Source organism: Symphalangus syndactylus, chromosome 10 (genome assembly GCF_028878055.3).
Source record: "Symphalangus syndactylus isolate Jambi chromosome 10, NHGRI_mSymSyn1-v2.1_pri, whole genome shotgun sequence".
NCBI classification, from domain to species: domain Eukaryota; kingdom Metazoa; phylum Chordata; class Mammalia; order Primates; family Hylobatidae; genus Symphalangus; species Symphalangus syndactylus.
Genome location: NC_072432.2, coordinates 61085003 through 61109323, shown reverse-complemented (window position 1 = coordinate 61109323; position 24321 = coordinate 61085003). Strand labels below are relative to the sequence as shown.

Below are 24321 nucleotides of genomic sequence, written 5' to 3'. Positions count from 1 at the left end.
GAAAACCACTGAACTAGAATTTTTAAGGTTTGTGTGGTATGAAAAAAAGCACTGGTTCTTTTAAATCACTACTAAGTAGCTCTACGCAGCTCTAAGAAAGTCTCCAGTTCCCTACCCCAGAGCTATAAAATAAAGGAGTTCAATGAAGTAATTTCTCCAAAGATTCTGTCAAATCCCAGGTTTGTAATACTCCTTCAGCTAAGAAGAAAAAAAAAAAGTTTTAGTGAATACTTTCTTCCTCTAGCACCAGAAAACTTACAAAAGAGAATCAGAGTTTCCAGTTTTTCACTAGGAAAACATGATCTCAAAGCTACAGAATACACATGCTATTTACAACATTATTATTTATGCTTCAAAATCTGTCCTCTGACACTAATACTTTAGAGCAATCTTTTTCTGTACTATCTTGAGAACAAGCACAGAGACCAAGTCAGAAGGCATTTAGAGATGTCATTTGTTCCAATAAAAATAATGTAATGTAGGAGGTTTTCTATTAAGCCTATTCCTCTACTTCACAGTCTAATGTGAGTGATTAATATTCAACTTTTCTTTCTAACACTCCAGGGTGAGCAAAGTAAATATTCTGTGTCATATTATTCATTTAAATGGTGGTTTATCATAATTTCTAAAAATTCTCACTAAGTAGCAACTACCTCCTAGGATTTATTCTCATTACAGCATTTAATTATTTTAATCTAAGGCAATTAAGATATCCCTTCAAAACAAAAAATAGCCCATGTTACACTACATAGGTAGATCTCTACCTAACATACTGCTCTGGTCATCAACCTTTTTATGAAAAGACTGAGCTCCCCTCTGCTCACAAACTAGAGCCTGAAAATCTTGGAAGCACTGACATACTTGTTTAAAAAAAAATTATTTTTTTGCCTGCTTCATTTTCTTCAGACATACTTCTTAAAATGTTTGCTATAAGATCAATTATAACTTTCTTAGAAAAACACCAAATTCAACTATTATGTTTTTCTTTTATAATAATCTAACTTTTTAGCTCAATAACTGTAGTTCTTTGCTACAATTAGTTTACTGCAAAATGTTAAGCTTAGAATTTCACAATCTTCTAAGTAAAATCCAATAAAACAAATCAGAATAACTACTGTTAAATAAGAATAAATAGCCATATAAAGGGAAAGTAGGTTCATGAGTCTTTTATGGATTCAGCTGGCAGGAAAATGGTTTGCAGCAGACCTAAACTCGGTAAGTTCTATTTGGTGACATGAATAGAACCAGTAAGCCTTCTCTCAAAGTAGTTGCTAACATACAGCACTCTCACCAACTTTCCATTTGAATGAGAATTTTCTCCACTGAACCTTTACATTTTACTTAGGTGGTTGATAATTTATCAACCTATACATTTTATAATAATCTGTAGATACAAGTTACCAACTAATCTTAGGTAATAATAGAACTGCCAGGGCAAAACCTCTTTCAGAAAAGTGGCTTCTACCTGCCAGTTTGGTATAAATACTTCACTTACTAGCCAACAATAAATTATTTGCTTGTCTAAAAAGCAACTTATTCTAATTTTTGTTCCTGACATCCGTTATAAAATGAGTGAAGTAAAGAAGTACTACATTAAAACCTACAGATGTAGCTAGGAAGTTTCTTTACAAAAAACTAAAGGACAATATGGTATTGACAATCTTATGAACATTTTAGAATTCTTAAAGTAAGAGAAATGGTTAAAAGGAATCTTAAAAATACTATATAAGTTTTATATGAAAAAAAGAGATCTAGCCCGTAAATTTAAAATATATACTTTACTCTTGTCTACTCTTAAGAATGGTTTGCCATTACATTAGAAATGTCTTAGTTTGGTAACTCTATGTATTCCAATCATAGAAAAACTTAAAAAGAACACTATTTAATGAGACTGACACCTACCTGTGCTTTCTGAAGCAGTTCAATTGTAAGAGAAAGCCAATCAGGAATGAGTTTCTCCATTTCCAGACTAACCATGGCGAGAGCAAGCATGGATCCTCTGAACTGCAGAAGTTGGTTGCAGGCCATACAGTGAAGTAGTTGCTTGGTAAGGACTGCCAAATGTTGAGATGGGCTCAATTTGGGCAAACTGAAAAGTAACTGAGGCCTAGTTGACACTGCAATGGCATGGAACTGAAAATCACAAGAACATCATTTTATTTAAATATCTAGGAAATTACATATAGAAATTGATGCAACCTATTCAATATCTTTTTTTTTTTTTTTTTTTTGAGACGGAGTCTCGCTCTGTCGCCCAGGCTGGAGTGCAGTGGCGCGATCTCGGCTCACTGCAAGCTCCGCCTCCCGGGTTCACGCCATTCTCCTGCCTCAGCCTCTCCAAGTAGCTGGGACTACAGGCGCCCGCCACCACGCCCGGCTAATTTTTTGTATTTTTGGTAGAGACGGGGTTTCACTGTGGTCTCGATCTCCTGACCTCGTGATCCACCCGCCTCGGCCTCCCAAAGTGCTGGGATTACAAGCGTGAGCCACCGCGCCCGGCCTTCAATATCTTTTTGAGACAGTCTCACTCTGTTGCCCAGGCTGGAGTGCAGTAGATGATCTCGACTCACTGCAACCTCCGCCTCCTGGATTCAAGCGATTCTCCTGCCTGCCTCAGCATCCCGAGTAGCTGGGATTACAGGCGCCTGCCACCATGCCCGGCTAATTTTTCTATTTTTAGTAGAGACAGGGTTTCACCATGTTGGCCAGGCTGGTCTCAAATTCCTGACCTCAAGTGATCCGCCTGCCTCAGCCTCCCAAAATGCTGGGATTACAGGAGTGAGCCACCGCGCCCAGCCTAACCTATTCAATTTCTAAGTTTGCGATTTAAGCTTCAGTGATATGACATATATACTAATTTATAATTTTTCCTTGGATATCAAGTTTTCTTTTTCCTATTTCCAGTACAAAATAAATGAGTAGGCAATCTATTTTTTAATTTACTGAAGACTACACACTCAAATAAGAAACTAAAAGACTTCAGGTATATTTACAATATGAAGAAAATCCAGTGGTGTGGCTGTGTGAAGATCCCAATTCAACTTATCCAGAATAATTCTCTCCATTCTCAAAATTTCAGATGAGGAACATCCACAGAAACTGTCTCTTGCCAATATCTTTAGTACTGGAATTCTCTATCCAAAGCAAAGGGGAACAGGGACAGGGAGAAAAGGACAGAAAGAAACTCATTTATGGTTTTTGTTTTGGCAAACAAGAAGCAAGTTAATAAATGTGGAGAGAAATTTTCACAGAAGAAACATTATCTTGAAAGGATTACCTCATCTTCCTCAACAGTCTTGGCAGCTAGGAAAAAACAGCTGATTGCAATACAACTCAAGTATTTTGGATGAGCCTAAAATTTTGAAGAGGGAAAAAGCAACTTTAGTGATTTTTCAAAAACGGTTTAACTTTTTATAACTGTTTTAAAAACCTAGATATGCAGATGAGACAGGTATACACAAAATACTATGGAATTCAATTAATGTGACTGCCACTCATTGCTTTTTAGATCAGAGCTAACTTTAAGAACAGAAAACAAAGTTTATTAAAAAGCTTTATAGAAGGAAGGAAAGTACACTTGCAAGATCAAGTGTGTCTAGAGCTAACTTTTTTTTTTTTTTTTTTTTTGAGATGGAGTCTCGGCCTGTTGCCCAGGCTGGAGTACAGTGGCACGATCTCAGCTCACTGCTAGCTCCGCCTCCTGGGTTCATGCCATTCTCCTGCCTCAGCCTCCCAAGTAGCTGGGACTACAAGCGCCCGCCACCACTCCCAGCTAATTTTTTTTTGTATTTTTAGTAGAGACGGGGGTTTCACCGTGTTAGCCAGGATGGTCTCATCTCCTGACCTCGTGATCCGCCCGCCTCAGCCTCCCAAAGTGCTGGGATTACAGGCGTCAGCCACCGTGCCCGGCCTGAGAGCTAACTTTTAACATTACAATCCTAGCCATATGATATTCTACAAAAATAGTATCAATTCCATTGCTCAAAGTTCAACCAAAGCCAATTAACCAAAGTTCATTTCTATCCGGCAGAAAAAAAGCTTGATTTAGAAGTTTTTAATAAATAATATTCCCAAAATTAAAAAACTTTTTGTGTATGTAAACATTTTTTAAAGCTAATTGCTTGCAATCTGGGATATCTGAAAAAATGCCTACTTTTATCTCAGCAACAAGTCCACATCACTCCTCCCTCCCTCTCTACTACATCTAACCTACTTTTCACAGATAATTCCACAGAAAGATGAGTTTAAGGTTAGTGTCCTTTCTTGGACAGTACGTTTTTCAAAAATTATTAGTGAACACGTTGTAGTTTCTATCATGAGTTTCTTGCTGTGTTTATTAAACACTTGAAACAAAGCTGGGGAAATTTCTGGAACAATTAGAGAATTTTGCCAAATATCTCATTTTTTTCATATTTCTTATTTGTTGGGTCCTGTCATGTTTAGTAAGTCTCTTAAGAGTAGAAGTTTGAAACTGAGCAGCTATTCAGTCTTACACTCCGTAATTATTTGGCTTCTATTTTGTATACCTAATAAAGCATTTAATTGACAGTTCCCCCAGTTTACATATTCTTTTGCATACTAATACCTACAGTTTAAATACTATGCTACTTTTTCATGCCTTGCCATTAAATAAATGCTCATTTTCTGCTTTAAATATGTTGAGGGCCTACTTACTAATTTGACACAGCCAATGACATAGCAATGGGGACAATATAAAACCTAATTATTTGTATGCTGTCATTCAACAAAAATATACCAAAGTTGTTTTATGACATCTTGTTATATACCAAAGTAAGCCCGTAGAAAGCACTTCATGTTTTTCAGAAAGCCACACAGTATGGGTATTCAATAAGTAGTGACAAAAACGTGCAATAGGCTTATACTTTATTCTAGTCTGATTCCTTGTCCACCTCTGTACACCAATATGTTAGAAAATGACTAAGTATTCTGCTGATGCTATATAGTTTGTGCTAAAATCAAGAGATAAAAAATTTCATAGGCTAAAAAGTTATGAATACTCGTAACAAAAAGAAAATTACAGAATATAATTAGAAACCCTTCCAAAAACACTTCTGCTTTTTAAACAATAGTAGAAAGCCATGAGTGGTGGCTCATGCCTGTAATCCCAGCACTCTGGGAGGCCAAGGCAGGCTGATGACTTGACATCGGGAGTTCAAAGACCAGCCTGGCCAACATGGCAAAACCCTGTCTCTACTAAAAATACAAAACTTAGACTGGCATGGTGGCACGTGTCTGCAGTCCCAACTACTTGGCAGGCTGAGGCACAAAAATTGCTTGAACCCAGGAGGCAGACACACTCCAGCCAGGGCAACAGAGCAAAACTATCAAAAAATAAAAATAAAATAAACAATAGCAGAAGACACCACCATGTTTTCTTATGGGTACATACATCATTCTCCAGCAAAGTTCTCCACTTCTTTCTACCTTACAGAATGTTTACTAATAGCCTCTAGTTTAGCATACGTACACTCAAATGAGGTTGTATGTAAGTCTATCTTAAAACACTTACCTTTACAGTAGCTAAAAACCTGTCCAAAAGACTGCTAGCCAGAGCAAATGTTTCTGGGTAAAGGTTGAATTGGTACTTGAGTTTGGCCAGCCATTGAATTACTTCATCTCTCTGGGATGGAGAAACATTCTATAAGGAACAATTTTAAAAACAGAAGACAAAGTTTGAGCTATCATCAAGAGTATGTTTAGAATTCTCTCTCATAAAAGGTTAGGTAATACTACAAAATATGTTTAAAAATGTTAAGGTTGTTCAAAATCTATCAGACTTGAGATACATGAAAATAAAACTATGTTATTGGTTATCACATTTAATATTAATATCCAATATTCTCCTACTCTTTATTAAAATTTTCACTATGTCATCTCACCAAATATCCATAGTTGAATTAAATTTAGGTGCTCAGAGAATATAACATTTTAAAGTTTAAGTAACACTATTATCAACTGATAGTAATTTGGAGTTAAGTTCCCCCACCTCTTAAGATTAAGAAAATATAGTGAATTTCTCCCGCAGCAAGTAGCCATTAACTTATCTTAGGAAATACAAATGAACTATGATAATGGAAATGATAGCCCATTTAAAAAACTAAAATCAATAGTAATAAGTAAAAGATACCAGGGACAACAGATGAATTATACATTTAGAGATGATGAAAAAATATTGGACGGGAAATTAACCTGAAGTAAATTACTATTTCGAAAGATTTCCACACACACAAAACATTATTGTTTTATTGTTGTTGTAAGCCTACTGAGTATAGGCTTAATTTTTAGCAGGGACACACTTTAAAGTAATAGTGATTAGAAAACTTTTACTCTTGAGTTTTGGAGTCACCATTAAAAAAATAAAACCGGTTGTTTATTTTGGGAACATTCAGTATTCTCCTTACAGCTCTTTTAAACTGTAGTTTCAAACAGTTTGAAAGAGCTATAAGGAGAATACTCAAATAATATGTAGGAAGATGAAAACAACAATGTTTTGTGTTCATAGAAATCTTTCAAAATAGTCATTTACTTCAGGTTGATTTCCTGTTCAATATTTTTTTCATCATCTCTAAATGTATAATTCATCTGTTGCACCTGGTAACTTTCACTTATTACTATTTATTTCAGTTTTTTAAATGGGCTATCATTCTGTTATCATAGTTCATTTTTATTTCCTAAGTTAACCATAGTAAGCCTACAATGGTATGGAACACTAGAAGTCATTCCTCATATCTAGCTGTAATTCTGTATCTAGGCTACTTTAAGATCTAGTTCTGGACTAAGGGTCCATAAAAATCCCTGAGAACCAAGTAAAGCCAATCACAAGACTTCTGGATGAAGAGTTAAGCATTCAAGAGAAATTAAATTCCTATCAAGATGAGCTTTTATCCAAAATGCCACAACAAATAAGGAAAAGTAATGTTAACTAAGCCAGCCAAACACATCAACAAGGAAATAAATTCCCAGGAGAGGTAGGTGATGTTATAATCTGATGAAACTGGGGAGGCTTTTAGGGAGACAAAACGAACAATGACTTACAGTAGCTATGAAAACAAGAACACCATTAACTCCAACCTTCAGGTAGAGATACAATGTGGGGTATGGGAGAAAAAAAAATCCCTGAATGACAGATTACATTAAATAATGTCATTATTTGATGTCTGGCATTAAACAATAACAGAAACATACAATTGTAAGAAGAATCACAAAGGTAACATACAAAAAAAGAGAATACAGTTATATGGAGATTATCATAGTTATAACTAAATGACATAACTTATGTAAAGCATATATATGGAATGCAAACGTACTCAAATATTAGTTCTCCTTTCCCACCTCTAAACTACCCAATTCTCTAATGTCAGAAAAACAAATTTACAAAATATTATCTATGAAGTTATTTTAAACACTATTAACAACTAGTCATGAAAGAAATCATGACAGTATCTTTGAACTTTAATATTCCATATACTTTTTGAGACAGGGTCTTGCTCTGTCACCCAGGCTAGAGTACAGGGGCACAACCATGGCACACTGCAGCCTCGACCTCCCAGGCCCAAGTGATCCTCCCACCTCAGCACCCTCAAAGTAGCTAGGACCAGAGGTACGTGCCACCATGCCCGGCTGATTTTTTTTTTTTTTTTTTTTTGAGATGGAGTCTCACTCTGTCACCCAGGCTAGAGTGCAGTGGCTCAATCTCAGTTCACTGCAGCCTCCGCCTCCTAGGTTCAAGCAATTGTCCCTGCCTCAGCCTCCCAAGTAGCTGGGATTATAGGCTTGTGCCACCACGCCTGGCTAATTTTTGTATTTTTAGTAGAGATGGGGTTTCGCCATGTTGGCCAGGCTGGTCTCAAACCCCTGACCTCAAGTGATCTACCTATCTCAGCCTCCCAAAGTGCTGGGATTACAGAGGTGAGCCACTGCGCCCGGCCTAATTTTACTTTTTGTAGAGACAAGGTCTAACTATGTTACCCAGGCTGGTCGTCAACTCCCAGGCTCAAGCAATCCTCCCACTTTGGCCTCCCAAAGTGTTGGGATTACAGGTGTAAGCCACTATGTTTGGCCCATATACCAGACAGTAAAATTTAACAACAGGGCCAAGAAAAGTATTCCTGCATGGCCAATGTTAGCATCACTAGCCAAAACCAGCAATAATTTTTTTAAAATCCAAAAGATAACAGCTTAAGAAGACTCAATTTAACTGAAGTAATACTGAGTCTAAGGTCACTTTTTCAAATCAATTCAAACATGTACTAAACAGTAATATTATCATGACAGCATTACAAATAGTAAGTTCTGTGCCTAAGTAATTCATTTCATTCCTATTCCTCTAAAATAAAGAATGAGAGAGAAAAAGAAAAAGCCCAAAACAGTATTTCCTGATTCCATCAGGTGAACTGTTTCTCATATGGACTGCTTAAATAGGATTAAAAGGATTCAGTAGTTGAACAAATAATCCTAAAGAGAATTTATAATGGATTGATCAAACATGGTAAAATATAGACTGCTATTAATATATATTCTGTATATATATTATATTCCACACGCTGCTAGTCTCCTCCTTATAATATACAACCTCTCCAGCTTTAAACTCTAAAAGGTTCACCATTACCTAAAAGATTAAGTACAATTCCCCAGCATGGCATACAAATCTATGACCTACCTTTTTTTTGTTGTTGTTTTTTATTTTTGAGACAGAGTCTTGCTCTGTCACCCAGGCTGGAGTGCAGTGGCACAATCTTGGCTCACTGCAAGCTCCGCCTCCTGGGTTCACACCATTCTCCTGCCTCAGCCTCCCGAGTAGTTGGGACTACAGGCACCTGCCACCACGCCCGGCTTATTTTTTGTATTTCTAGTAGAGACGGGGTTTCACCGTGTTAGCCAGGATGGTCTCGATCTCCTGACCTTGTGATCCACCCGCCTCGGCCTCCCAAAGTGCTGACATTACAGGTGTAAGCCACCATGCCCGGCTATGACCTGCCTCTCTAACCTCGGACATCTTCCATCACTTTCTGTCTTAAACTTCATGCTGTAAGAGTAGTAACTTCTATTGATGATCCTTTCTTGCCCCTGCTATTTTACATTACTGCTCCTTTGTTCATATTGCTCCTTCTGACTGGAACGCACTCCCTTCTCTATCTCACCTGCCTCATTATGTATCTCTTGAGAGCAATTTTGGTGTTACTCCCCACCAGATACTTTTCCTGATAATTCAAGTTGGGCTGAGTACCTTCCTATGTTCCCACAGCATCTCATTACACCTGTTACGTTCAATATTTTTTAAAAAATTAAATTTCTGGGCATGGCTCACAATTGGAATCCCAGTACTGTAGGGGGCCAAGGCAGGAAAACTGCTTGAGCCAGGAGTTTGAAACTAGCCTGGGTAACACAGTCAGACTTCATCTCCACAAATAAAAAAATTAGTTAGGCATGGTGGTGCGTGCCTGTGATCTCAGCTATTTGGGAGGCTGAGGTAGGAGCATCACTTGAGCCTAGGAAATAGAGGCTGCAGTGAACTGTGATGGAGCCACTGCACCCCAGCCTGGGCGACAGAGTGAGACCCTGTCTCAGAAAAAAAAATTTGAATTTTTGCTTTTGGCTTTGATGAAGTAGGAAGCAGCAAACCTAAACTCCAGCTGAGAATGACTAGAAAAGCTGTTAACCTGTTTTTAAGATTCCTTAGAGTTCTAAAATTCTACTGAAAATGATCTGTATATAAACAATTTGTGGCAGGGTTTTATCTTTGTAAATCAAAAGCACTTTGGCAAAATAAATTGAGAATACCTGAAAGTGTGTGCCACTTTGACCAGTTTCAATGTTTTCCCCAAATTCATGTAACAAAATTATCATGAACTTGAAAGTACTATTACATAATATAAAAGAAGTTCTCTGCAAGTGCCAAGAACACAGTATGGTACCTGAATGAATCATAAAGAAATGATAATCACCATTCACTTAAATGCTTACTTTGAGTCTATTATATGCAAGTAAACAAAAATGACACAACCATACCCCCTCAGGGAAACTCACAGTCAAATCACCAGAAAATTATAATACTTTGTGCTGTCATAAGGGAAGCAGAGTGTGGCAGAAACACATAGAAGGTGAGTGACAGGTGCATAATATTCTTGCCTGACCACACTGTCCTAAATTAGGGGATAGGGGATGCAAATTAAACAAGAATTACGTGAGAGACTGACTTCAAAATATAGTTGGGGCAGGGGGGAAGTTAGAAGGAAACTAGAGGAAAAAGGCCTAAGAGAAAGCTTAAAAATATCTTACTTTTCCATTTTTACCAACACTTCAAAACAAAATTAGAAAAGTCAGAGCAATAGTGGAAAGGGAGGTAAAAAAAAAAAAAAAATGCCAGTCCCTTAGAAGAAAATAAGAGTTAGAACTAGAATAGAGAAGGGGCTGGGTGCGGTGGCTCACGCCTGTAATCCCAGCACTTTGGGAGGCCGGATCACAAGGTCAGGAGATCGAGACCATCCTGGCTAACATGGTGAAACCCTGTCTCTACTAAAAAATACAAGAAATTAGCCGGGCGTTGTTGCGGGCACCTGTAGTCCCAGCTACACAGGAGGCTGAGGCAGGAGAATAGCGTGAACCCGGGAGGCGGAGCTTACAGTGAGCCGATATCACACCAGTGCACTCCAGCCTGGGTGGCAGAGCAAGACTCTGTCTCCAAAAAAAAAAAAAAATGAATAGAGAAGTGTCCCTGGGGGTTACTCTGGCAAGCAACTCAAGCCCCTATAGCCTTTTACTCCTATTCTTAACTCCTATCCCCACCAGACCAAGGCCACACAAATTTTGTAAGTATTAAATATGGTTTCTACTTGGCATTACTAAAGGCAAATCCTTAAGAAGTGGATCTCTCTCAGAAGTTCTGATACTATTCTGTTCTCTGGTATTACACCAGTATTTGTTAAATCACCTACAGAAATAGGCCAGATTTGGGCGTGGTTGCTCATGCCTGTAATCCCAGCACTTTGGGTTGCTGAGGCAGGCAGATCATCTGAGGTGAGGAGTTCGAGACCAGCTTGGCCAACATGGTGAAACCCTGTCCCTACTAAAAATACAAAAATTAGCCAGGTGTGGTGGCGGGTGCCTGTAATTCCAGCTACTTGGGAAGCTGAGGCAAGAGAATCACTTGAGCCCAAGAGGCCCAGTTTACAGTGAGCCGAGATCATGCCATTGCACTCCAGCCTGGGCAACAAGAGAAAAAAACTCCTTCTCAAAAAAAAAAAAAAAAGAAATAGGTCAGCTTATTTGGTAATATAGCAATATACTACAATCTAGGTAGAATATCACCTTCAAAGACCAGGTTGTAAAAATATATTATTGTTGGTTACATGCTGACTCAAGGAGATAGCAGAAGGAGGAAAGGAATGGTTCTACAAGCACCTATAAAAAAGTTTTGAGGCTCACTAGAATGTCACAACCTAAGGGCAGGAATTTATTTTCTCCTGTTGTATCCCCAATACCTAGAATAGTGCCTACAGTACAGCAAGATACTCAGCAGACATTTGCTAAATGACTCGAATTCCCAACTAATCTAAAAATCACACATGCACACACACACACACACACACACACACACACAAAATATCACAGGAAGAGGACTACCTTAGGAAAAGGATCGAATTATAATTTTTTTTTTTTTTTTTTTTGAGATGGAGTCTCACTTACCCTGTCATCCAGGCTGGAGTGCAGTGACGTGATCTCGGCTCACTGCAACCTCTGCCTCCTGGGTTCAAGCAATGCTCATGCCTCAGCCTCCCAAGTAGCTGGGTCACAGGAATGACTCACCACACCCAGCTACTTTTTGTATTTTTAGTAGAGATGGGGTTTCACCATGTTGACCATGGCTGGTCTCGAATGCCTGACCTCAGGTGATCTGCCCACCTCAGCCTCCCAAAGTGCTGGGATTACAGGCGTGAGCCACTGCGTCCAGCCCAAATTATCATTCTATTACTTATTAAAGTCTTGAGCAAATTGGGACTACTGCCTACTTTTTCAAAGGATTAAATGAGATATTAAATGAGATAGCATATATATAAACACTCCTCATTCAAGTTAACTAATCAGTTTGCAAAATGACAACTAACAGTAAATGAAGAATGTATTTCTTTAAAGAATGATATATGTAGGAAAAGTTAGAATTGAATTAAAAAGGCATATATACTTTCAAAACCAATAAGCAAAGGCTAGCCTAAAACAACACGAGGAACTTACATATTTGCCATTCATTCACTCGTGCATATTAAAAGAACATTTGACCACTATTCTATTTTCCAAGCACCATGTTAGATATTAAGGATAAAAGACGTGTAAGATATCTTATACAATAAACTTTTGAAGTGGATAAAGTTCACAGTTATTTGTGAAAAATAATTATATATGACAGAGGTATAAAAATTTCTAAAAGAAAAACTATGCAGCTAACAGTAGTTAAGAGGCCAGCTGGCTATCTTCTAAAAAGCTTCCAACATTGGTATTACCTTAGTAGTTCACATGAACTCCTTATCGCTATTGATGAAAGAGTAGGTTTTTAGTTGACTAAAGACAATGGTATGAAGATGTTCAGCCTCCGTGGCTAACTATAAACTATATATCTAAAGAAGGTTACTACTGTTAGTATAGATTATGATGACAGAAGACAAACCTAACTATTTTCCTAAAGCTGTAACTCAGATAACAACAAAACAGGTCAACAAACAAAAACAGTTAACTCTTGTTTCAGAAAGAAAAGGCTACAGTAGGAGCAGGAGTTTTTAAAAAAAAAAGAGGCTGGGCATGGTGGCTCACGCCTATAATCCTAGCACTTTGGGAGGCCAAGACTGGTGGACTGCTTGAGCTCAGGACTTCCAGACTAGGCTGGGCAACATGGTGAAACCCCATCTCTACCAAAAATACAAAAAATTAGCCAGGCATGGTAGCATGCGCCTGTAATCCCAGCTACTCAGGAGGCTGAGGTGAGAGGATTGCTTGAGCCCGGGAGGCAGGGGTTGCAGTGAGCTGAGATCATGCCACAGCACTCCAGACTGGATGACAGAGTGAGACCCTGTTACATAAAAAAGAAATAGGGAGATGTCTCTCAAATACAGCACATCCTTAAATGGTACACATTCTTCCAATGTAGTGTCAAGATATTATTATGTATGGCAGTGGTATGCTTATTTCTAATAAAATTCATCTGTCTTAAGAGAAAAATCATTACCTGATTTGAAGGCATTTTCCGCACATTCACTTTCCACATCTGCGCTTCCCTAGTGATTGCCTTTTCCAACAGAAAAGACAATCTCTGGTTTTCCAAAGGCCCTGGAAACTTCATGATATCCTTTGGATCTGCCTGCTACCCAGCTTGATGTAGCTACCTACAAAATCAAGTAAGTTTTAAAATTAGTTATAGAATAAGTGTAGCATTATATAAAGTACTAATTAAGCAACTTATAAAACAAAATTAAGAATGCTATGAGGCACTATAGGATTTTATAGCTCTTTAAAATATCATATTAAAATACCAAAATAATCAGTTGTCTAAAACATTCACACTTGAAATCTGAAATTCAGTTATAAAGAGAATAAAAACAAGGCCATGTAATTGATGGAACCTTTGGACTCTGATCAAAACATGTTATTACTGTTTCAAATTGTCAAAACTTTGTCACTGGCTTTTTTACCAGGAATTCTTAGAAGTAGTTATTCCAAACATTCCTCTTAAAAACCTAATCAGATAAGGCCAATAAAATTTTTCCTTCATTAAAAAGAAAATATATTACATTAAATCCTACCCATTCCCACTTCTTCAGTATGAAACCATCCCCTCCAGTATGAAATCTTAAATTGTGCTTTCAATTCGGTATCCATTAGCTACACCTGTGGATATTTAAATATGAGCTGAATAAAATTTAAAAACTGGCCAGGCGTGGTGGCTCACGCCTGTAATCCCATCACTTTGGGAGGCTGAGGCGGGTGGATCACTAGGTCAGGAGTTGGAGACCAGCCTGGCCAACATGGTGAAACCCCGTCACTACTGAAAATACAAAAATTAGCTGGGCATGGTGGCGGGTGCCTGTAATCCCAGCTACTCGGGAGGCTGAAGCAGGAGAATCATTTGAACCCGGGAGGCAGAGGTTGCAGTGAGCTGAGATCACACCATTGCACTCCAGCCTGGACAACAGGGTGAGACTGCATCTCAAAAACAAACAAACTAAAAAAAATTTATTTCTTCAGTCACAATAGCCTTACTTCAATAACCAGATGTGGCTAGTGGATACCATATTGGACAGTGCAGAAAAGGAACATTCCTATTAATGCAGTAAGTTCTATTGAACAGTGCTCACCTAGAAAGCTCCACAGTATATTGACTAGCACTCTAAAATGAGCAGCATGTCTAAATAGCAAGTTTAGCAGTGCAAGACAACATAGAGTCCAAGAGAAATGTCTCTAGGTTTTATGTTTATGTGTATTTGGAAACAGAGTCTCACTCTGTTGCCCAGGTTAGAGAGCAGTGGTGTAGTGGCTCACTGCAGCCTTGAACTCCTGGGTTCAGGTGATCCTCCTGCCTCAGCCTCCCAAATAGCTGGGACTACAGATGCACAGCACCAAGCCCAGGTAATTTTGTTTTTTTTGTAGAGATGCAGTTTTGCTATGTTGCCCAGCCTCAAGCAATCCTCCTGGTTTGGCCTCCCAAAGCACTGGGGTTACAGGGGTGAGCCACGGTGCAGGCTTCTAGGTTTAAAAAAAAAAAAAAAAAAAAAAGCAGCAAACTACAGACCTGAGGTTTGACTGTGTGTAGAAAATTGGATTAAGAAACTGCTAAAGACTGTGAAAAGGTGGCCAGGCATGGTGGCTCACACCTGTAATCCTAGCATTTTGGGAGGTGGAGGCAGGCAGATCACAAGGTCAGGAGTTCCAGACCAGCCTGACAAAACATGGTGAAACCCTGTCTCTACTAAAAATACAAAACTTAGCCAGGCATGGTGGCAGGCGCCTGTAATCCCAGTTACTTGGAAGCCTGAGGCAGGAAAATCGCTTTAACCCAGGAGATGGAGGGTGCAATGAGCCAAGATTGCACCACTGCACTCCAGCCTGGCAACAGAGCAAGACTCCATCTCAAAAACAAACAAACAAACAAACAAAAAAGAATGTGAAAAGGCTTAGCTGGATCTGTTGAAAGGTAAGAACTAAAAAGGTAATTAACTTCAGAAAGAAGAGCTTAAGAAAGTAAATAATATATCACAATATTCATACAGCAATAATAATGAAAATACTGGATAGGGATCGCAATATGATAAAACTACATTGGGAGGATGTGGAGACATAACTATGGATATTGGGAGAGAGTAAAATAAAAGCCACATCTTTACATTTCATAGTAGGAAATCCATAAATATCTCAAACTGAAATGTCAAAAAACAGCAGTAGAGCAAGTTATTTGAAAATGTGATGCTAAATAACGGGACAAGGAGGAAAGAGTTGGGAGTAGTTAACCTCTGCAGAGTAAGAAAAGGGTGAGAAAGGCCTAGCGTAGGTGAATGCTGTTTTTCTTTATAAATTTCACTAACAATTTTACTTTCTCAACTATGTACCTGTAAACTATGTACCTGTATTACATACTTCAGATTCATGGGCTCTGAGAATTTTTTTAAATATCCAGAATTAACATGTAAAAAGTTCCAATTTTTTTAAAAATAAAAAATTTGGAAAAGCAAAAAATAGCAAACCACTTCTTTAATTTCCACATTCTATCCCAACTCCAGCTACTATCCTCTTTCCTATGTACCATTCCACATATGCTACCTACTTGCTTCTCAATTTACTAGAGACTAATTCTGGTTAACTCAATTATGATTTTGTTAATTTTTGTGTCTTTAAACGCCTGAGTTTTTGCAAATCTTCTATAATTAGCATAAAATATCTTCATACTAAGATGACAAAAGGTAAATAGGAAAAAGAACTAATACTAATCCAAAAAGACCTATCTCAAAGGTAATTTCTTCTAAAAACTCTTGATTCTTTAATCGTGTCATAAAGCAGCTTTCTGTTAACTTCCCAACTACGTTATAAATTCCTGGCCAGGAGCAGTGGCTCAGGCCTATAATCCTTGCACTTTGAAAGGCTGAGGAGGACAGATTGCTTGAGTCAAGGAGTTCGACGCCAGCCTGGGCAATGTGGTGAAACTCCATCTCTATAAAACATACAAAAATTAGGCAGGCGTGGTGGCGTGTGCCTGTGGTCCAAGCCACTTGGGAGGCTGAGGTTGCAGTGATCCAAAATCATGCCACTGCACTCCAGCCCCAGCAACAGAATGAGACCCTGTCTCTAAATAAAGAAATCCCTATGCAGTCACATCTGCCAATATCATTATATATATATATATTTTTTTTTTTCATTATACTTTAAGTTCTAGGGTACATGTGCACAACGTGCAGGTTTGTTACATGTGTATACATGTGCCACATTGGTGTGCTGCACCCATTAACTCGTCATTTACATTAGGTATATCTCCTAATGGTATCCCTCCCCCCTCCCCCCACCCCACAACAGGCCCCAGTGTGTGATGTTCCCCTTCCTGTGTCCAAGTGTTCTCATTTTTTTTTCACTACTCACTGTGTCCACAGCACAGTACTTCGACGGAACAGAGACCCAACCAACTGTTCCAGTTTCAACCACTGGGGCCCCAAACAAAAACATACAACCAAAAAAAAAAAACTCTACCCCCACCTGTACCAACCCACTGTGTGTGGGGTTTTGGTACCTTTTTTGATACATCCTTGTTCAGAACTTTAACCTACGAAAATCTAATCTCTTTCACACCAATCTTTCCAATCTTTGAAGGGTGCTATCATGCTCACCAATTCATCTTTTTCATAGCTGAAAACTTCGATAGCTCCTCACGATATTTTGCCTCTTCTAAATTAGCTTTAGTTTTACCATAAATACAGTCTAAAATCAATGGCTTTTTTTTTTTTTGAGACAAGAGTCTCGCTCTGTTGCCCAGGCTGGAGTGCAGTAGAACAATCTCGGCTCACTGCAACCTCCACCTCCCGGGTTCAAGTGATTTTCCTCCCTTAGCCTCCTGAGTAGCTGGGATTACAGGCACGTACCACCACACATGGCTAATTTTTGTATTTTTAGTAGAGGTCGGTTTCACCATGTTGGCCAGGCTGGTCTTGAACTCCTGACCTCAAGTGATCTGCCTGCCTTGGCCTCCCAAAGTGCTGAGATTACAGGCATGAGCCACCACTCGTGGCCCTCATTAGCTTTTTTTTTTTTTTGAAGACCACACCTCAGTATCAATTCAGATATAATTTACGGTCAACAAAAACTCTTAAGAGACTTTCTCAGGTTCCTTGTTAAGCCAGTTCTACCCCTACCTGCTCCAACCCATTCTGTGTGGGGTTTGGGTACTCTCCTTTTTTTTTTTTTTTTTGACACATCCTTGTTCACAACCTTAAAAATATTCTTTATAAAAAGGAAAAAACAAGAAAAAAGAAAAAAGGTCATCTTGTTATATTCTATCCCTGTTGCATACTGCTGAGATGTTCTGAGATTCCAATTTTGTTGCCTTGGTGCCTTTCTCAGATCTTCCACAATTTGGTAAGCAAGCTGACTATAATTTCTTCTAATGCAGACATTAAGTATTAACATTAGAAATGGAATGTAGGCCAGGTGCTCTGGTTCATTCCTGTAATTCCAACACTTTGGGAGGCCAAGGCAGGAGGATCACTGGAGCCCAGTAGTTCAAGACCAGCCTGGGCAACACAGTGAAAATCTTTCTCTATATAAAAGAAATGGAATGTAAACTAGATGACTATCTGTCAAGAGATATTTAGAAGAAACAGCTATTTGAGTCAAGATTAGACTTCATAGGTTCTAAGGTTTCTTCCAAACTCCTATTAAAAACCTTAAAACTTTAATAATTCTTTCACGCCATTAGCTACAACAAAATGGATCCACCAGCCTTCACAAGCTATCCCAACAACTGACTGTCACTAGTGACTCAAGTTCCTTCACTAGGTTTCAAGATTATTTTTAGGGGGTTTAGATGGGTACAGAGAGAGACACATAAAGTAGAATCATGTAAAAAGAAGTAAATCAGGTTCAATGGATTCCTGTTCTCCAATCGCCTACAACTAAAGCCCTCAGTATGACTTTCAAATATTTATATTGTAACAACTTTTTTTAAAACAAAAGTATCTGGTCAAAGAAGAGTCACACAAGAAATTAGACAATACTTTGAGATGAGTGAAAATGAAGATATAACATACCAAAACTTACCAGATACAATTAAAGCAGTGCTCAGAAATAAATTAATACCTGAAAATGCCTGTCCTAAAAAAGGATATCTCAAATAGCCTGATCTTCCACCTTAAGATAATGGAAAAAGAAGAGTAAACTGTTCCTAAAGCAAGACAGAAGCAAGGAAATACTAAATATTAGAATGGAAATTAATGAAGTAGAGAATACAAAAACAGGAGTGAAAAGTCAATGAAACCAGAAGCTGATTCTTTGAAAAGATCAAAATGGACAAACCTTTAGCCAGCTAGACTGACCACGAAAATACAGAGGACAAATTACTAAAATCAAGACTAAAAAGAAGACACTACCTACCTTACAGAAATAAAAAGAATTATGAAGGAATTTATGAACAATTGTGTGCAACTAAATTGGAAAATTTAGATGAAATGGTCCAGTTCCCAGAAATACAAAATATCAAAACTTAGAAAGTAAAAAGCTGCACTGGTGAGATGATTCCAAAAAAACAAGAAAGAAAGAAAAAAGCTGAGTATTTGTAAAACCAAAGATCTAAACAGTTAATTTTTTAAAGCACTGCCAAAGAAAAATCCATGCCCAGATGGCTTCACTGGTTAATTCTACCAACCATTTTCAGAAAAACGAATAGCAATCTTTACAAATTCTTCCCAACTTATTCTTTGAAGCCCGTTATTACCCTGCTACCAAAACCAGACACACATCACTAGAAAACTACAAATTAGTATTTATTCTGAATATAAATGCAAAATTTCTCAACAAAACACTAGCAAACTGAATCCAGCAATATAAAAAAAGGATTATATACCATAACCAAGTGGGATTTGTTCCAGGAATGCAAGCTTGTTTTAATATTCAGAAATCAATGCAATACAACCGAAAAAAAAAAAATCACTCTTTGCTCACTCTAGAGAAAGTTAACAAAGAAAAACTAAAAAGTGGCAAAATTTCCTTAAACTTTTAAAAACAGGACAGAAGGCAGGGCATGGTGGCGCCTGCTTGTGATCCCAGAACTTTGTGAGGCAGGAGAGGGGCACTTGAGGCCAGGAGTTTGAGATCCAGAGCGAGATCCCTGTCTCCACCAAAAAAAAAAAAAAAAAAAAAAAAAAAATTTAAATTAGCCAGGCATGATGTCACACACCTGCGTGTAGTCTCAGCTACTCAGGAGGCTCAGGTGGGAGGATTACGTAAGCCCAGGAGCTTGAGGCTGCAGTCAGCTATGATTACACCACGTCACTCCAGCCTGGGTAACAAAGTGAGACCCAATCTCTTAAAAAAAAAAAAAAAAAAAAAAAATTAACATGGGATACAAATAATTGCAAGACAAAAACAATGGGGGATACTTTTGGGGATGTTGCAGATTAAATGAGGCCATAGAAAAATGGGCCACACGGGGTGGCTCATGCCTGTAATCCCAGCACTTTGGGAGGCCAAGAGTTCAAGTCCAGCCTGGCCAACATGGTAAGACCCATCTCTACTAAAAACACAAAAATGAGCCGGGCGCAGCGGTGCACGCCTGTGGCCCCAGCCACTCGGCAGGCTGAGGCAGAAGAATCGCTTGAACCCAGGATGTGGAGGTTGCATTGAGCCGAGATCATGCCACTGAATTCCAACCTGGACGACAGAGGGAGACTGTCTCAAAAAAAAAAAAAAAGAAAAAAAAGAAACTGCAATACCTGACCCTCAACTAGATGCTGTACTGGAAGGAGACAAATGGTGTAAAGGTCATCATTGGGTCAAATGAGATAATTGGGAAGGTAGATTACACAAGTCAATGTATCCAATGCTAAATTTACCAAAATTGAAAATTTTGCTGTGATTCTGTAAGAGAATATTGCTATTCTTGTGAAATATTTAGCAGTCTAGAGTCATAATGTATGTTCTACATAAAGAGAGAAGAAAAGACAAGACTAATAAGACATACTATGATACAGAAAGCATGGGCTTGGCTTTTCTTCTACTGACAGTGCACAAGCCTATTTTCTAATGGGTAAAACACATTTTGAGTTGGATTAATAAATTCTGCTAAGAAATAAAATGCAAACATTTAAAATACAATTTTACTGTTTTAACAGAACTATATAGTTATGTTTTGTTACTGTATGCCTATTGTTGGTTACATCCAACTTTGCATGCTTTTTCAGAAAAGCAGGAAATAACAAAAGACTGTATGTTAGTTGGCATATTCCACACGCATCAAACTTTATGCCAGTTTCACATTTCTCCTCCCATTCTCTCAATTGCTGCTGCTTCTTTCTCCATGGTTATCAAATAGCTTAACGTCTGAGATAATAGTTTATAAAAGACTTATTGTACAGCATAACTATTACAGATATACATACAGGGCCCCCTGCTCCTCTGAGGAAAAGTGCTGCACAGTGCTGGGTATACAATATAAACAACTTCACTAATATGTATTATTGTATTTGCTATCATCATCATACCAACTCCATTAATAATCCTGTACTAGTGCTGATTTCTGAATCTTAGTTCCTCTTCTGAAAGGAGGGATTAATGTGGCCATACAAGAAACTGAGGTTCTACTATTCCCTCCTTGACTTTATGCACTAGAAACAATGAATTAAAGGTATTTGCAATTCCAAGTGTAAGCTCTTTCCCAATCTCCATGGCTGTACAAGCACTGCTGTTTCATACCTCTAGCTCATACTTCCCTTCCTCAAGTAGCCATCAGTCTGTAAGACACTCTGGATTTGTGCAGTTGTGCCCTGCCTTCCAACATCTGTACTTGGACATAATTCTACTTTTACATTTAGTTGCTTTGTGATGATTATTGGTAAACTTGCCTTTCCTAATAATGAATTCTTTGATGTTAATCTCCAGAGTTGAGCATATGCCTAATAAATAGCTTCACTTGTAAACAGATTAATAAGGAAAAGCACTGAGTGCTTACTATTTGACTACCTATTGTTCAAAGCGCTATGCCATATTAACTCATGTAATGTTCCCACAATTTGATGAAATTGTGGGAAGCCCTTTTTCTAGTTTTTTATTTTTCTTACTACACCATTTCAGCCATAATGTCCATTTTAAAGACGAAGACACATACACAGGAAGATGAATATTCATTTTTAATGTATCACACAATCAAAGTAAAACACGGACACACTCAGCTTCCAATCTTGACCAAGACACATGCTAAGCTCCATTCTAACCTACTAGGATGTCACATTACCACATAAACTACCTATAACTGCAGATCATTACTGAACTTCCCTAACACATGCTGACTGTATTAGTCTGCCCTTCATCGGTATCAAGAAATTTCTAGTCCAGGGACTCAATCTCTCGGAGATTCTCTGGTCCCAGATTAGCCAATCTAAATCTATTCCGTCCATTATTTAATCTATTTGTCCAATCCTTTCTATTTCATCTGCCACAAATGACCTGGAAAAGCTAGCAGCAGATAAGTTATTTTAACAAACTCATTTTCAGGACAGAGACCACACAGCGTAGAGTCAGACTTAATTCTGGCTACTGGGTTTTAGCCGTGTTGCCTAAGGAGAAAGTTACTTAATCTTGTGGAGTCTCAGTTTAACTCATCTGTAAGATGAGGCTCCTACTACCAGCCTTCGAGGGATTAAGTGAATTGCAAGCCACTTAGGAGAATGCCTGGCAGGTAATAAGCCTCATCAAGTGTTATTTAACGTCATTACTGTAATGCTCTGCTGCTCTAAGTCGAGTGGCTCCCCACTGACAGAATAAAACATAAACATTTTAGTTCAAACCCCTTCAGAGTCTGAATCCATCCTACCTCCCGAAACACCTTCCACTGTTTTGGTACCCAACTGTCAGCTTCTGCCAAAAGGATCTGTAACGGAGCCCCCTAGCTCCAGCGGAGGCCCCTTTGTCCTCCTTTCAAATTCCAGTTATTTAATCAAGCCTTTAGGGCGCAACTCAAATCTCACCTCCCCCGTATTCCCCCCACCCACCCGCCCCAAGCCCTGGGTAACGTTGCCCTTCCCCGAATTTCACAGCACCGGAGGTTCACCCCATTCATCTGGCATTCAGTCTGCTGTGCAAAGTTAGTAATCCTCCTGGTGTCCCCGCAGAATCGTTCAACCTGAGGGTGGGGGTGTGTCCCCTTCTTTGTGTATTAACACAGGCTCGTAGAGCCTCCAACACGCACTACAGAGTAGCTCATTTGCCGCTGCCACAAAAAAAGTTACTCGCTGACAGAAAAATTGGCCCGAAAAGGCACACAGTAGTGCCGTTTTCAAGTGGGCAGGTGCCGGGTCGGTTTGGGCCGGAGAGGACGAAGAGGGGGGCCCCGAGGTTCCCCGGGCTGGGGGATGCGGGGAGGGTGGTTCTGCGGCGAGCAGCACACGGCGACGGGCGCTGCCACTGGGGCGGCGCGGGGGGAGCAGTGGGGCCCCAGCGCCGACGCCGGCCGCGGAGACGCGACGAGCCCCCCGCCCCCGCCCCTCACCTTCTCCTCCTCTTCCTCCTCCTCCTCCTCCCCGGCAGAGCTGTAGGCCTCACAGTGGTGACGCGGGGTCATCCGGGGGCCCGTTACCACCTCATTCTCCTAGGCGCGCGGAGGCGGTGCGCGCGGGACGACGGGGCCAACTGTGGAGGGAGAAGAGGGGGAAGCGGGTCGGGGGGCGCGGGCGCTGGCGTTCGAGCGGGACGCACGGCTGCAGCCGCTGGGTCGGTCAGCGAATTAGTTCCATGATGACCCCCGGCCTGAGGCCGCCGCCGCTCGAGCCCGGGTGGGGAGGGGGCTCCCTCTCGCCATAGGGCGGCGGGGGCCGGGGAGAGGCGGGGGGTGAGACCGGCTCTGCCCCTGCCCGGGGAAAGCGCCTCCGAGGGGAAATGGTGAAAGGGGGGGAGGGGGAAAAGGAAAAGAAAAAAAAAAAAAGAAAGGGGAAAGGGGGGAAAAATAAGAAAAAGCGAGACAGAGGCGCTGCCGCGTCCGCTCGCGGGGAAGGCTGGGAGGGAGGGGAAGGGAGGAAGAAGTTCCGGCTTCCTCGGCTCCGCCCTCGCGGACCGATTCCTAGACTCGCTCACTCCTTGTAAACTACGCGGAATTGGTCTTTCACCCTTCCTCTTCCTCCCCGCCGCCTTCCCGGTCCAACGAAAGTACAGAGAAGTGCGGCCGAAAGGAGACGGGCTGGGGAAGTCGTTGGCACTAGGATGGAAGGTGGAAGGACATTTTCTGGGGGGCTAAGAAAAGCCTAAGGTCCGTGGACTCATTTTCCTTGAAGGAGCGGAAGGGTTGCTTGCAGACCGCACGGTGACGTCAGCGTCTCCCGGCCCCACTGAGGGGGCGTGCGGTGGCGGGAGAGTGCGCTGCGCATGCGCCTGGGGAAGAAAGAAGCGGCGGAGCCCTGCGCTTGGGGGAGGGGATCTCACGGTCCGCTCCTGTGGTCCAGCTTTAGGGCAGCTTGGTTTTATCTAGCCCTACTCGTCTCCAAGCTCTTAGAAGGATTCACTGGGAAGGGGCTACTGATCTCTTGGGTGGAGATCTTGCAGATTTGTTGACCTGGCAAAATATTATGTGTTCTCTTCTTACCGTTGACATGTAAATAGAATTGCGGTTTTTCTCGCTGCCACATCGTATGGGTGGAGGGAGATTCTAAAGGGTTTTAGAAATTGGAAAATTACGGAGAATCAAATCATGGGTGCTTAAGGCCTCAGTGAAACACTATAAATTGTGCTGCTGACGGCGAGGAACCTGCTTGGCAATGCGCCAAGGGGATTTTATCCACTTAACCAACACGTCTGAGTATTTCTGAATAGGTTTTATTACCAGGTGCTTAACGAATGTGTGGTGACATAAATGGGTTTTATTTGGGGTTCTGTTAGTACAAACGGTAACTTTTTGCTATTTAAATTGTTTTAATTATTTTAAAATATGTAGTATTACAGAGTTTTGAAAGAGGAAGAGCTTGATCTCAACCATTTATAGAAGTCTCGTTTGTTTTTTCCATTTCTGTCTTTTATATAGTTATTTTAACTGTCAGTGAAAAAACATGTATTGAGCTTATTTAGTGGCCAGACTCT

General features: G+C 39.9%; 1 protein-coding gene across 8 annotated transcripts in view; it reads right to left on the bottom strand.

The window, feature by feature from the left end:
* The window catches only part of CCNI (cyclin I), a 29431-nt gene extending 6161 nt beyond the window's left edge, over positions 1 to 23270 (bottom strand). Inside the window, exons 1-5 of one of the 8 annotated variants that reach the window (XM_055297252.2) lie at positions 22745 to 23270; positions 5531 to 5659; positions 3278 to 3352; positions 2994 to 3134; positions 1903 to 2133 (exon numbers count right to left, since the gene is read on the bottom strand). In XM_055297252.2, coding sequence (XP_055153227.1) covers positions 1903 to 2133; positions 2994 to 3134; positions 3278 to 3352; positions 5531 to 5659; positions 22745 to 22816 — 648 coding nt within the window. In that variant the 5' untranslated portion in view covers positions 22817 to 23270. Of the gene's footprint in view, positions 1 to 1902; positions 2134 to 2993; positions 3135 to 3277; positions 3353 to 5530; positions 5660 to 13237; positions 13395 to 22744 lie in introns of those variants that run through there. The other 7 variants (XM_063610375.1, XM_063610381.1, XM_063610377.1 and 4 more) reach the window with 7 other exon arrangements.
* Between the last annotated feature and the right edge of the window lie 1051 nt (positions 23271 to 24321).